This window comes from Eriocheir sinensis, chromosome 24 (assembly GCF_024679095.1).
Source record: "Eriocheir sinensis breed Jianghai 21 chromosome 24, ASM2467909v1, whole genome shotgun sequence".
Classification (NCBI taxonomy): domain Eukaryota; kingdom Metazoa; phylum Arthropoda; class Malacostraca; order Decapoda; family Varunidae; genus Eriocheir; species Eriocheir sinensis.
The window spans coordinates 11,703,872-11,719,417 of record NC_066532.1 but is presented as its reverse complement, the minus strand read 5'-3'; the positions used below and the strand labels follow the sequence as shown (position 1 = coordinate 11,719,417).

At 41.1% G+C, this 15,546-nt stretch overlaps 1 protein-coding gene across 1 annotated transcript in view; it reads left to right on the top strand.

Moving 5' to 3' along the window:
- Positions 1-15,546, top strand: part of LOC127002843 (kinesin-like protein KIF14) — a gene marked incomplete at its 3' end in the record, with an annotated part of 140,290 nt that overhangs the window by 22,528 nt on the left and 102,216 nt on the right. Inside the window, 2 exon segments of the mRNA XM_050869060.1 lie at positions 1,725-1,899; positions 15,358-15,497. Coding sequence (XP_050725017.1) covers positions 1,725-1,899; positions 15,358-15,497 — 315 coding nt within the window.

The following is a 15,546-nucleotide window of genomic DNA, read 5'->3' as shown; positions in this document are numbered from 1 at the left end:
TGTTATGCATCATATTATAAAGCACATTGGTAGGGCTAAATAAATAAGTTTTTTGAAATTCTCAAAAAACGAGTGGGTTTCAGGGTTGGGAACTCAAAAATAGTTTTTTTTCAGTCGTTTTTTGCAAATTTATTTGATTTTTTACCCTTTCAAGTCAGGTTTTGAGCCTGGTTGCTTATTTCAAAATATAGCCCTTTCATTTTGCCATCGATTGGTACCAAAAACATTTCTGTAGCCCCAGAAATAAGGGAGTTATGGTGATTCGCACCAAAGCGGTTGATTTTCTAAAATTCGCGGCTTAATGACAGGGCTGGGGCAAGTTTCCGGTCCATAGTGTAGGGATCACTGACATATCCAAATAATTTTTCATATTAACTCAAATCTTATATAAATTCATGTATTTGCAAAACTGGAGTAATCTTTACATCCACAATATAATTATAATTCATAATATAGATTCATATACCTATTGCAAGATCTATTAATATGCCAAAACATGATATTTCATATTTTACAAATAAAATGAGAAACCCATATATAAGCTATTAAAAATGCACATATCCAAATCATGATTCATAGTGTACAATTCAAATTTTATATGAATTCATGTGTATGCAAAACTAGAACAATCCATACATCCACAATTTAATTATAATAATTCATAATTTACAGTTTAGAGTAGATTAATAAGACTCACAAATCCAAATCGGCCTAAATGTAAAGGCAACCAACACCACATTTTGAATTCAGTTTAACACCATACCCTAAACATTTCATTCAATTTTTATTTCATTATAACTACTTATTTGAAGAAAAAAAAATTGACATTATTATTTTCTTAAATCATTAACAAAATAAAAAGTCAATAGTAAAGCAATTTGGCAGACCAGCAAATCATAAGCCACAGACCAGCACCGGTCCGAGGACCATAGGTTGGGAACCACTGCTATAGACAACACCCTAAAAAAAAAAAAAAAAAAAAAAAACTGCATGTAACAAGATTTTGCTGCCTTTTAACGATGTTTTTATTTTTATTTTTTTTAAATTTTTTTTTTTTACGTCTTGGCCTAATGCGCCAGTAGGCTTCTTCCCGGTGGATCCTGATTGTCGGCCCAAGGCTTCTTCCTGGTGGGTCCTGATGGTCGGCCCAGCCCGTTCTGGTGCAGGCGAGTGTTTATAGTGGCGCCATCTTGCATTGGCTCATGCTGCCCTCCCGGAGCTCATCTTTAATCCTAGAATCTAGAGTCCGGGTTGATAGGTGGTCTTCTGGACAGCATGTGGGTAGTTTTAAGCCACTCGGCGGCAGCTGAAAAATCCCAGCTTGGTGGCACCGGTCAGGGATTGAACTCGCGTCCTCCTGAACGCGGGGCCGTCTTGCTATCTGTTCAGCCACCGCCTCCCCGAATCCCTCCCTCCCATCGCTCAGCATCAACGACAGTCATGACTATAAGCACTTTGTGTTTAGGTGACAGTGATGTTTTATCAAATATAGCTCATTGTACATAGCTGTATTTTTCCTTGAGTAGGACAGTTATTTGTATTTTTATTGCTCAAATTTCACACATATGGTGTAGTTACTACACCATATGTGTGAAATTTGAGCAATAAAAATCAAATCAAATCAAACCTCTCTGTTTACTACACTGTAGTAAACAGAGAGGTTTGATTTCTGTAAGACATGAATGTAATGTTAATTTCTTTAGTGTTTCATGATTTGATTCCAGAGCTAACTTGAGAGGATCTTTTGACTCCAAGTCATCTACACCATCCAGGTCATCTACAGGCAGGGCCTCCCTACCTTCCAAATGCTCCCTCGGTCCTGCCACTCCAACAACCACCTCTTCTAGGCGGTCTGGGGCATCAAAGGTCCGTGTATCAGGCCATGGTCAGCTGACTAAGGTGAGTGACTATCAGGAACATTCTAATCTTTCTTCATCCACCTTCTTCATCCATATTGGTTCTTACACCCAGCTTAATATCCATGAGCTAGGTATCCATGCCATCAGCACACTTCAGTGAGTTGATCTCCATATCTAAGTGGCAACAGCACTTGAGATCATCTGTATAGATATTATATACAGTAAACCCTTGATATAACGGACCTGCTTATAATGGATTTTTGATAAAACCGACAAGGTCAGACGGTCAGAAATCCACAGGACCGACCGAGAATAGTTTTTGAACCACATGCCTCCGGTAACTACAATAGCTTCTGCTGGCCACCTCGCCCTCCTCCCTTTATCTGCTGCCCCATCCTTCGGTTACCGTAGTCTTTTTCAGTCCACCTGATGTAATATTTTCCTCTTTGTGGTCTCCATTCAAATGAAGAACGTATTTGTACCACAAGAAAGTCTTATTCATCAATCCAGGACAGAAAATAATGGAAAATGGCCAAGTGTTTGTGAGTGTCGGTACTGACACAAATTAAGGGGGTCGAGGGGGGCTAAGTCCTCAGTTGGGTAGGTTAGGTTGAGTTATGTTTGGTTAGTAAATTTACTCGGCATGTGGTGTGGAGCGAGGTAATTTGCAGCATGGGACAGGACATGGAGGCGGCGTTTGTGATCCAATTCGCGGGCTGGTGTTGCAAGAAATACCTCTTTGCAGAAATAAGTCACTGCAGTCTGTCACGCATGAGCACTGTGGGAATATACGGCAGGAAAACATTAATTTACCTGGTTTTGTTCTAGTTTGTCCACTTGTGATCTTTGTGAGCAGTGAGTGAAATGTAGAAACTGTAAGCAAGTTGAACATCTCTCTGTGAGTTATTTTGCGGCTGCAGCTGCGGGCTGCGGCGGGTGTAACACAGGCATTAAGAAGTCAATCATTTAATGATTTGTGACAGAAACAGTTAACAGATTATTTCATTACACCCCGAAAACTACCAAAAAAAAAAAAAAAAGTTTTGTCTGCTAGTGTGAGATTGGCATACTTGTAAAATTTTACCCATACCCATAACAATACCCCCCCCACCCCACCCACAGGACCCCACTGCCAACCTGGCAGCCTCAGTGCTTCGCACTCCATCTCCAACTGTGCTATATGGCTATACAGACAACGTGCAGACAACATACACTATATCAAAAATATATACGCCTACATTTATTGGTTCGTCTGTATTATAAAAAAAAAAAAAAAAAAAAAAAAAAAAATCGCCACTTATAATGGACTTTTGGCATTAACGGACTAAGCGCCCCCCTAATTTGTCATTATATCGAGGGTTTGCTGTAGTAGGATCTCGATTTTGGTGGTGTGGGCACGGTGTCTTAGAGCAGTGGTGTCCAAACTTTTTCGCCTGTTGTACCCTGTATTACCTTCTCCTACTGTTACGTACCCTCCATGACTGATTAAACTCAATTATGTTATATTATATTTATATTATATTATATTATATTTAGGTACATGTATATTAGGCGTCCTTCCTAGGTACTCGTCCCTCCCTCTCTCCTTTCCTTCATAGATCATGGGAAGTTTCTGCTGTGTGTGTGTGTGTGTGTGTGTGTGTGTTCATCGTCTTTTCACGTACCTCTTTGATCTATGCTGCGTACCCCCAGGGGTACGCGGACCCCAGTTTGGACAACACTGTCTTAGAGGATGTAGATTGAAGTCCCGCCTGCCACTACAAGCTGGCAATATTCTGTCATTGCCGAATGGCAAAACCCTTGAGAAGATTATTATAGACAGTCTTGTCAATTTTCTAGAGGAAAGTAATATTAGTTTTGGCAACCGGTATGGTATCCGAAATAAGCGTTCTTGCTTAATGAATTTATTATACCTCTTCCAAGGTACATATATGAAAACTGGGATAATCACATCCCAAGCGATGTCATATACCTGGACTTCCATGAAGCCTTTGACAAAGTGCCACATGAGTGACATTTAAAAACTACAGTCAACGGGTATAAGAAGCAGCCTGACTGTGTGGATAAGAAATTGGCTCACCAATATAAAGCAGTGGGTACAGTAAACCCTCGATATAACGGACCCGCTTATAACGGATTTCGGATATAACGGACAAGGTCAGACGGTCAGAAATTCACGGGGACCGACCGAGAATGGTTTTTGAACCACTCACTCCCGGTAACTATAATAGCTTCTGCTGGCCACCTCGCTCTCCTCCATTTATCTGTTGTCCCATCCTTTGGTTTCTGTAGTCTTTTTTAACCCACCTGATGAAATATTTTCCTCCTCGTGGTTTCCATTCAAATGCATCAATCCAGGACGTAAATGTAATGGAAAACTGCCAAGTGTTTGTTACTCTCAGTACTGACACAGCTTTTGGGGGTCAAGGGGGCTAAGCCTCCCAGTTAGGTAGGTTAGGTTAAGTTACATTTGGTTAATTTAAATTAATTCGACACTCGGTGTGGGGTGCGGAATTACGCAGCGTGGGACAGATACATTGCGGCGACGTGCGTGGTCCAATTCGCCGGCTGGTGTTACGAGAATTACCTCCTCGCATAAATAAGTCACTCTGCTGTCCACCTCGAATGCGCACTAGGGGGATACACGGCAGGAAAAACATTAATTTGCCTGGTTTTGTTCTAGTTTGTCCACTTGTGATATTTGTAAGCAGTGAGTGAAATGCAGAAACTGTAAGCAAGTTGAACATCTCTTTCTGTGAGTTATTTTGCGACGGAGATGTGGGCTGCGGCAGGTGTACAACAGGCATTGAAAAGTCAATCATTTAATGATTTGTGACAGAAACAGTGATCAGATTATTTCATAACACCCCGAAAACTACCCCCCCAAAAAGTTCTGTCTACCAGTGCAAGATTGGCATAATTTTACCTATACCTGTAACAATATGGCCCCTCCGCAGGGCCCCACTGCCAACCTGGCGGCCTCAGTGCTCCGTAGTCCATCGCCAAGTATGGCTATATAGACAACATGCAGACAACATACACAATAAAAAAACCATATACCTATGTTTATTAGGTTCGTCGGTATTATTTTACGTTTTTTTATGTATATTTTTGCCGCTTATAACGGAGTTTTTGGCATTAATGGACTCAGCTCCCTCCCAGTTAGTCTGTTATATCGAGGGTTTACTGTATTAGTTACCGAGCAGGCTTCTGAGTGGCTCCCAGTCAGTAGTGGAGTACCCCAAGGGCCAGTGCTGGAACCCATTCTCTTTATCTATACATCAATGACTTGGAAGCAGGAATGAAACCTTCCTTATCAAAGTTTGCTGACAACATCAATATGGATGAATAGGCCCTCATGATGGCTGACTGCAAAATCAGTCAAAATTACCTTGACTTGATCATCCAATTGTCTGAAAAGTTGCTGACAGTAGTTTTTAACCCAGTAGCAGCGATGGGCCAAGTTTGTGGCTTTACCGTGTAGCAGCGACGAGCCAAATTTGTGCCATGATTTAAACCCCCAAAAATAGATGATACATAATCTGATCACAAATGCTTTGATATATATTAGGAAATGGTTTGTGTGAGGGGTGATTTTTTTATCATTTTTCTCGCTCAGAGGGACCATTAACCTGGTAGCAGCAACGGGCCACATATGTGGCTTTACTGTGTAGCAGCGACGGGCCAAATTTGTGCCATGATATAAACCCCCCAAAATAGATGATACATAATCTGATCACAAATTCTTTGATATATATTTTGAAATGGTTTGTGTGAGGGGTGATTTTTTCTCATTTTTCTCGCTTGGAGGGACCGTTAAGAAATATGATCCCTGCTGCTACCAGGTTAAGAAACATGATCCCCGCTGCTACCAGGTTAAAGGAGTCACTCATGTGGTACTTTGTCATTTAACATTGATAAATGTGGTTATGTTTTGGTTCCAGAAATAGTAACCTTACATACAATATGCCTCTGCAAGTTGTGCATGAGGAATTGGATCTTGGAGTCACCATCAGCAGTGACCTGAAACATTTGCAAAGAATTGTAAAAAAGCATATAAGAACAAACCCAACACTATGCTCGGTTTTATAGCAAGGAACTTTAAGTGTGACACTGAAAGTCATATTATTCTTATATAACTCAATGGTAAGACCTCACCTTAAGTATGCAGTGCAATTTTGGTCCCCTAATTACAGGATTACAGCTTATGACAGAGTCAATTGGATTGCATTGTGGGATGTTTTAAAGATTTATGGTGTGGGCGGAAAACTGCTTAGTGCAATAAAGTCTTTCTATGAGGATGCATCTGCATGTGTCAAAATTACTGGAGAAACAAGTGAACATTTTGAGATAAAAGTGGGCTTAAGACAAGGGTGTGTCATGGCACCATGGTTATTCATTATTTATATGGATGGTTTTATTAGAGAAATGAAGGGCAAAGTTGGAGAAGTTGGAGTAAGACTGTTTGATGAGGGAAGGAAGTGGGTACTGAATTCGATACTGTTTGCTGATGACACGGTGCTCATTGCAGAAAATGAAAGTGACCTACAAAATTTGGTCAGTGTTTTTGATAGTGTCTGTAATAGGAGAAAGCTGAAAGTAAATGTCAACAAAAGTAAAGTGATGGTTTGTGAGCGAAGTAGAAGTGAGGTTGTAGATTTTGTATACTCATATTGAGTGGGAATTGAATGTGAAAAAGAATGCAAAATAATTTTGAATGGTGAAGAAATGGAGGAGGTCAATGAGTTTAAGTACCTTGGATCAGTTATGTGTAAGCATGGTGGTATGGAGGGAGAGATAAGAGAAAGGGCATTGCAAGGAAGAAGGGTGGTAGGGTCTTTGGGACGAATTTGAGAAATACAATAATAGTACCAACCCTCACATATGCAAGTGAAATGTGGGCCTGGAATGAAAGTCAGAGGTCTAGAGTGCAGGCAGTGGAAATGAGTTATTTGAGGAGTGCTTGTGGTGTGAGTAGAATGGATGGAATGAGTAATGAAAGTTTGTACGAGCATTTTGGAATGTATCACAGGGGTGAAGGGAAGAAGTGTGGAGTGGTGGAAGAAGTGAAGCGACAGACCTTAAAGTGGTTTGGCCACATGGAGCGAATGGAGGAGAGTAAGATGACCAGAAAGGTGTATGTGAGTGAGATAGAGGGAGGGAATGCTAGAGGACGCCCTCCAGTGAAATGGAGGGATAGGGTGCAAGCTTGGAGGAAGAATGGGTGGAGACGCCATGGCTGAGTGAACCCTACTGTCAAAGTGAAGCCGACTGACCGCGCGCCTCACCCCCCCGTTATTGGCAAAAGAAGGCCGCCGCCGTTCACTCCCATACAAACTCCTCGGCTTTTTTTTTATTTATTTACTGGTGTAATACAATTTTTTATTTTGAATATGCAAAGTACAACTTAAGAACATTGATGTCTGTATAAAATTCCTTACCTAAGACTTAAAACTAACATACAGAAGCACACTACTTAATACTATATATGACACATTACTGGCCGCTGAAATGTATTAGTTTTGTGTAAATCTGCCGACTCTTTCCTGAAACTTGACTTTTTATCTTAGCAGTCAACTGTTTACCAATATAACAGAGTCTGACATGTAAATACTTCTCAGTTACTGCTTTAACTAACAGAAACAAGTGATTCTGTAGAGGCTCAGTGTCATACATATGACGAGTCAGCTTGGAAAAGATTTCTTTATGTCTGTACTTGGCCAATACCGAAATTAACAATTTGGGAAAGTCTGCTTTTCCTAGGTGCCTCTTCATGGCCATAAGTTGTCTAATTTCTTTTTCACAAGTGATACAAATATCAATGACATCATCTGATGGAAATACTAGTTTTCCTTTTGTTTTTAACTTTATTAGCGACAGCCGAGGGGCGTCTGCAGTCATGTAAGTGCATCTAAGCAGGTTTCACAATGTAAAAAGGTTTTTAGTCTAGACACAACAAAAGTGAAGGATTTTACTAGTAGGTAAGAAGGAAATGAATCTAAGCTAAGTTATTCCCGTTACAATAAAAAATAGGAAATTAATCAATACAAAGGCTCTTAACCATTATACGGTGCTTAAAATTATTTTATTTCCATTACCCAATCTAAATTATAACATAGTCGTTAACCAAAAAAAAGTTTCTGAAAAAAAACTGTGGCTCAGGCGGCGCGCGGTCTGAGTGACAGGCCAGCTTTCGCCAATAACAATATGGCGGCCCGGGCTTCACTTTCTGCCCGAGAGAACGTCTCCACCCATTCTTCCTCCAAGGGTGCAAGAGTACGTTGGGGAGAGGGGGGAAAGATCTTTGAGAAACTTTGAGAAACTTTGAGCAGGCAAGGAGGGAGTGTCTGGATAGAGAAAGTTGGAAGCTCTTCTGCCGTGGCCATCCCCTGATGGGAGCTCCTAGGAGCAGGCGTCGATGAAATGATGATGATGATGATGATGAATTACAGGAAAGATATTGAATTATTAAAAAATTCAGCAGTCTGCTATGAAGATGATTCCACCCTTGAGGGCCATACCATATGGAGAACAACTCAGGCATCTTGACCTATTTGTGCTGGTAAAGAGATGCTTATGAGGGGATATGATTCAGGTTTTCAAGTACCTAAAGAATCTCAGTGATGTTGGCCATTCCAAGATTTCTGAGCTACAAACCAAGGTTGGAAAAAACCCAGGTTTAAAAAAAAACCCAACCCACTGGTTTTTTGGGGTTTTTATTATTTTTTGTTTATTCTTCGTATTTATATGTAAATCAATTTAAATAAGCAATTGAAAAGTAGCCAAGGGTTAAATAAAAGGTTTGAAGTGTTATCTAAAGGATAGACACTTGTTTAGGTCCTGTTGATACAGGTTGTTAACTTGTACTGTACATGAAATGAACGGGTGAGGCTTGACTACCGGTCACTCAGCACTCCTCAGTTCCTCAGTCTCTCCTTGTCGTGAGTAAGAGGATCACACTGTTTAATTGTTGTGCTTAGCGGGGCACTCTGGTGTGGTTAGTAGTTACCCTTATATATAATTAGTATAAAGTATAGTTATGAGTTGGAGAAAAGAAAAGTAGTGTTGTTTCCTGTGTGTGTGTGTGTTATCACTTAGGCCAGGGGTTTTCGACCTGGGGTACGCCAATGGTCTGTCAGGGGGTATGCGCTCCCCATGGGTCGTTAGGGTTAGGGGCCCTGACTGACTTGTACTGTACGTGTACTGGATAGGGAGAGAGGCGCGAGGTGTGGCCGGGCACGCACCACTTGACAGTTGTGAACAGTGAATTGGAGATTGGTGTTGCTGCTTTTTGGCAGGTTGGTCCCTTAGTGGCTACTGTCTTTACTGATATATTAATTTTGGGATGCTGTGTCGGTTTCAGGAACATTCTTATCGAAAACTGCGTGGCGTTGGCATGTATAAGATTGAGCCCTGACTTATTCTTAATGGAAAGGTTGATGAAATAGAAAACACTAGTTTTTCATGTGTACGAAGTGGTGGTGTGCTAAACAATTTACTATAGCGGCGATGTATTGTCACGATGTAAGATGGCCTTAATTTAAGTAGCGTGGTGGTTGTGTGATGATGTGTCAGGCGTGTCAAAGCAAAAACTAACACACTTGCAAATAAGATGAAGAAAAAAACCCTGTTTGATGTTATTTATTTATTTTTTTGGAAGATCTTTATGGATTTTACTTTTTCTTTATTTCATGCACATATATGGACCTTATTTTTCAATAGGATATAAAACTAAATTTTATGTAAAATATTTATAAAAAAAACAAAAAACCCACTGTTTTTTTTTTTTTTTTTTTTTTTAATGCCAACCCTGCTACAAACCAACTCAAGAACTATAAACAATGGTCTGCTCATTTAACCCTGGAATAGTAGCATTGTCAGCCTCACGTGCCTAGTAGCGATGTGCGAAATCCCGGACAAACTTTGGGGGTAGAAATATATGTATAGGAATGGTAAAAAGTTTATTACAAAAAATTTCACTTAAGTTAGATGTTATTCTTAACTCTATGAACTATGAACTAAATGTATTTAGCTAAAACAACATTAAAAAAATGAAACAAAAAAATGTGTAAAAATGACAAAAAATCCTTCATCCTTGTAATCTTTTCACCACTGCCAGCCTCACTGTTGTCTGATGGTAATGACTTGTGCCACACATGAAGTCCAGGCATGCCCTGATATGCTCCAGCCTCCCTAGGCCTTGTGCCGCACAGGTTGCTGTGCTTTATGCTGATGAAAAAAGTCTTTTAGAAAGAAAAAAAAATATTGTTTCCTTCCCATTCTCATTGGTGATGCCTGTGGGACCTGTAATGTTGAGATAGTTGATATCTAGGGCATCTTGGGAGCAGGGCAGCAACAAAACAACCAGCGAGGGCATCTGGGCAGCAATACTGCACTTTTATCTGCCTTTACTTTTATGTTCTCCGTTTTCCTTTGCTCTCTCTCTCTCTCCATATCAGTGAGGTGTCAATCTTTTGACCTCCCCCTCTCTCTCTCACACACACACACACACACACACACACACACACACACACACACACACACACACACACACACACACACACACACACACAAGACCCACCTCCAGGAGGACGGCCTTTTAGCCTTATACTCCATCAAATCTGTGTGTATTGCCGGTGAATCAGTGGGATATTTTCCATGATCTTACGTCTGTGTCTCTCCCTTCCCTCTCCTCCACTTTCCTCCACAAATCTATTTCTTTATCACAACTAATATGAAGAAATACAATTCACCAGGCACACGTTATCTACACATAAACCCAATTTTTCTGTATATTTATCCATACATCTCAAAATTATCAATCAATTTATGTTTATGTGCATCATTTAATTTTGCATGTTTTTATACATAATACATAATTATGTTGAGTATATGGCTGAAAACTTGTTATATTCAGTAGTGACATTTGAAATTTGGCGCGCACGGCCAGCCCAGATACGGGGCGAGGTGCTGTTTTCGCCCGGCCGTAGTGAAGGGGTTAACCCGGTAGCAGTGATGGGCCAAATTTGTGGCTTTACCATGTAGCAGCAATGGGCAAATTTGTGCCATGATATAAACCCCCAAAAATAGATGATACATAAACAGATCACAAATGCTTTGATATATATTATGAAATGGCTTGTGTGAGTGATGATTTTTTCTCATTTTTCTCGCTTAGAGGGACCATTAAGAAACATGATCCCTGCTGCTACTGGGTTAATGCCACCCACAGAAGCACTCGGCTAAGTTCTCCTCCTTGAGGTACTTCAGCTCACTCATCACAGTGGTCTTGATCTCTTCTACAGAAATGTGTTCCTTTGAGCACAGTCTTCAGTCTGGAGAATAGCCAAAAGTCACACGGTGCTAGATCTGGGGAGTATGGAGGGTGGTCGAGAGCTGTGATATGATTGTTGGCCAAGAACTGCCTCACACTGAGCATGGTGTTTGTGGGCGTGTTATCGTGGTGGAGCAGCCATGACTTATTTCTCCACAGAGCCTGCCTGCTGTGCCGAACCCGGTCATGGAGGTGATTGAGGACCTGCTTGTAGAAGTGCTGGTTCAATGTCTGGCCCTCAGGCACAAGCTCATGGTGGAAAATTCCCTTCTGATCGAAGGTTGAGATCATCATGACATTGATCTTTAATTTGGACGTTTTTGTGTCTGGGTGAATCTGGGGTCTTTCACTGCAGGCTTTGTCTCGTGGTTTCTGGATCATACTGGAAGACCCAAGTCTCATCTCCTGTGATGACCTGGCCAAGGAACTCCAGATCTTACCTGATCATCTCCAGCAAGTCTCAACAAACACTGACCCGGTGCTCCTTCTGGTCGTCAGACAAAAGCTTGGGCACCATCTTGGTGCACACCTTCCGCATCCCCAGCTCCTACGCCACGATGGTTCGCACTGACTCCCTGTTCTGGCTGAGCTCCTCAGCTATCATCTACATTGTCACTCTGTGATCACTCCACACCACCTGGTTCACTGTCAGTGTTCTCAGCCGTCTTCATTGTGGAAGGTCATCCTAACTTTGGGTCATCCTCCACCTCATTGTGGCCACTCTTAAAGTGTTTGTGCCACACAAGGACTTGCGGTCGCGCCATTGGATCTTCTCCACAAGCTTCAAGGACAGTGGTTTCCAACCAGGGGTCCATGGAAGAATTTCAAGGGGTCCATAGACTTCTGAACGGAATGTCTTCTGCTTTCATATAAATAGACCTACAGCTTAATCAGCATAACAATGCAAGGCATTTTACATGAATGTACTCATTTTCTGCAGAAAAATTATTAATTTTGCTGCCTAAACTTGTTTTGTTGTAGAGGTCCACAGGTAAAAAAGTGGTTGGAAGAATGGTTTTGGCATTAAACCAGTGAGTGACTTTCTAAGCTGAATAATTGGTAGCAAGCAACACTGTATCTATACTTTTGGCATATAGCTGAATTCTGGCACAGAACATTTTAACATGGAAATTAATATCACCATTTTTGATGATTTTGATTTTGGTAACACCTTTACAGTACTGTTTCATTACCAGTATAGGGATCCTACTGTATAGAGATAAGAAGACAGGCTTTCCTCCTGGCAGATACTATTGGCTAACTTGAATGTCTGTGAAGTGGCAATCTTTCCTTCTTCAGCCATCCATATATTTTTGTTATTCATGGACTTCTTAACCCTGTCACACTACCAAAAAGGAAATGATTCTTGTGGCAGTAGTGATACTCTATAATCATCTCAGTACTTATGAAAAGTTTGTCATATTACAGTTAGATGTGTCCTGTGAGCATACGATGACCTGATGACCAACTGTAACAATAAGTTTCCCACTAAGTCCATAAATCACTCGACTCAACACTAGTCCCAAGGAGTCATTTCAAAGAAGCACGAATCACTGAAGCACAGTATTTAATCAAGTGCAGAATTCCAGACAACAATGTTGCACCTACCTAGAGCCATAGCTTTAACATAAGCTACAGGTCCCTAACTAAATCCACCAACCTTACAAGGTAACACAAAACGTAGACAGAGCGCCAGAGACAAAGCACCAAAGCCCATGCTTGCGCTGATGGTGAGGCAGCAGAATCGTCAAGATTGAACATGGTGGCAACGAAATGCTAACTAATTAAATAAAATAAGATAATCAGCCAAGAAAGCACTCAGCAAGGAAAACACTCAGCAGAGAAAAGCACTCGGCAGAGAAAAAGCACTCGGCAGAGAAAAAGTACTCAGGAAAGAAAACAGGACGGCAGTAACCTATACCGGCAGTAGAGTGAATCAAAATTATCCTGGCTAACAAGTAAACACTTCCAATCAAGGGGAGTAACCACCATTAACTCGTATGATCTAACAAAATGACACAACCACTAACATACACTATAATTACTCAACCAAGGAAATTGAATGACTCAAAGGTGAAAGCAGCTCAACAGCAACACTACCCAATTGGTATTATTGGTTATTCACTAATAGGCAATTTGTATCCCGGACAAACTGCATTCTTTAGGTTAGCTTAAATCTCACATAGCCATCAGTACCTGCATCATACATGTATCAAAAGCTCATCCATTTTTGTACTATTTAATTATTTATGCTTTTCATTAGTCTAATTATTTTGAAAGGATGCCTGGTGTATGAACAATTTACCTGCTGGTATTACATATGTGGATGAAAAGACTTTCATTTCTTAAGGTTCAGTTCCCAACTCTGCTAATCCATAAGGCAGTGCTGATGAGGATGATGATAATCATCTATTTGCCAGCTTTTCCCATAATTTCTTAGGAGGTTAGACAGTCGATGATACGCTTCCAACATGTCCACTGCCTCAGCCTCTCCAATGCCCATTGTTCCCAAATCCTCTTCAGCACATTGCCTCCATGTCTTCTCTAGCCTGCCTTATGGGTGTCGACCTAGCACTTCCATCCCAACAGCTCTTTTCGATGCCTCACCATCCCCTCTCCTCTTCACATGCTCAAACCACCTCAAAATCTGTACTGTCAGCACTGTACTCAACTCCTGCAATCCACATCTTGCCACCTCCTCACTGGACACCTTATCCCTTTGTGTGATCCCAGCTATATACCTCAACATTTTCTGATCACTGCCAGCCAACACATCCTCCAACTTTTTCGTTAAAGCCCACGCCTCAGAGCCACTTTTCCTCTGTTCTACAGTGGAGTGCTTCTGTTTATAAGCAGTCCTGCTATCTCTCCACTTCCTCTGTGTTGTTGCTACCTGTGTTCTTACTGCTCCCTCCACTCACCCTTGTCATCTAACATGTCACCAAGATAGCTAAAAGTTTCTCGTCTTCTATTTCACCATCATCCATTTCTGTAGTTTTTGTCTCTTTCTCGTCTGACAGTCCCCCTCCATTGATTCTTCTTACACATGCTGGACAGCAGAAATCTACCACTCTTCGAGTCTCTCAGTTTCAAGTATCTTTTATGGCACCACTTGTCACATTCCGTGCAGAGAATAGAATTTACTCCCACTCCACCACCACACACTCCACAGGGAAACATTCCTACTTGTATAGTTTTCTCTATTTTCCTGCTTGTTACCATTATCTTTGTTTCGGCCATTTTCTCTTTCAAACCTCTTCAATGGTTGCTTCCAATTGATAAATTTTCTCTCAACCTCCTCCTTTGTCTCAGCTGCAACAGCTCCCATGGACCCCCGTCTGCTGTTGTTTGTAGTTTCCTCCTTCACCACAATAAACAGTAGAGGACTGAGGGCTGAGGCCTGATGCACTCTCACATCTATCTCAAGAATATCTGAAGATCCTCCAGCTACTTTCTTGGGCTGATAGCCTCTTCCGTGCCACCTTATATATATCCTGCAGATGTCTCATAATGAAGATTTTATTAGTATAGTTGGCTCTCTAGCCATGAATCCAAATTGGCAGTCATCAATCTTGATTCTTCTCTTAAACCATTCACACAACACCTCCCAAATCTTCATCCCATGTTCTAATAGCCTCAAACCTCTGTACCTACCACACAACAATATCTCCTCTACCTTTAAACAGTGGTAAGGTAAAGCTATCCTTCTATTCTTCTGTATGTTTCTCCTCCCTCATAATCTTTCCACAAGCTCCTGTTAGTTTCCTGATGCCTGTCCTTCCTGCTAGCCTCAGCATGTCACTACTTACGCCTGATGGACCTGGTGCCTTTCCATCTTTCGTCTTCACTACTCTTTGTATCTTTCTCTTCTACATTTTCAACCGGACCTCTCACCATTTTAGCCTCCTCAAGTTCTTTGTCATTTTCGACATTCAGTAGTTGTCTGTCAACATATTCTCTCTATCACTCACTTCCCTCTCCACTACCTTAATTATGCCAGTTTTGTCCTTTATATACTCTGCTCCTTGCACATCCTTGTACATCCTTGTTGAGGATGATATTTGTGTTAGTAAGCATTCTAGCCACATCCTGGGTGTGAAGGGAAAATATATTGCAATGATGACAGAATGAAGATTATTATGTTAGTCTTTTTTTCTAATTCAGGGAGGCTGCCCAAGTGTAACACCAGATGTTGTCCATAAGTCTTGGAGTAATCTCTGCAGTCCAGACCCTGATCCATGCAGTGGAAGAGCAGAAACAACTTCTGTATCTGTGGCAGTGCGTGTTCGGCCATTCAATGCAAGGTAAATTATTTGAAACCGCACCTTTTTCATCATTGGGACTATTTTTTAA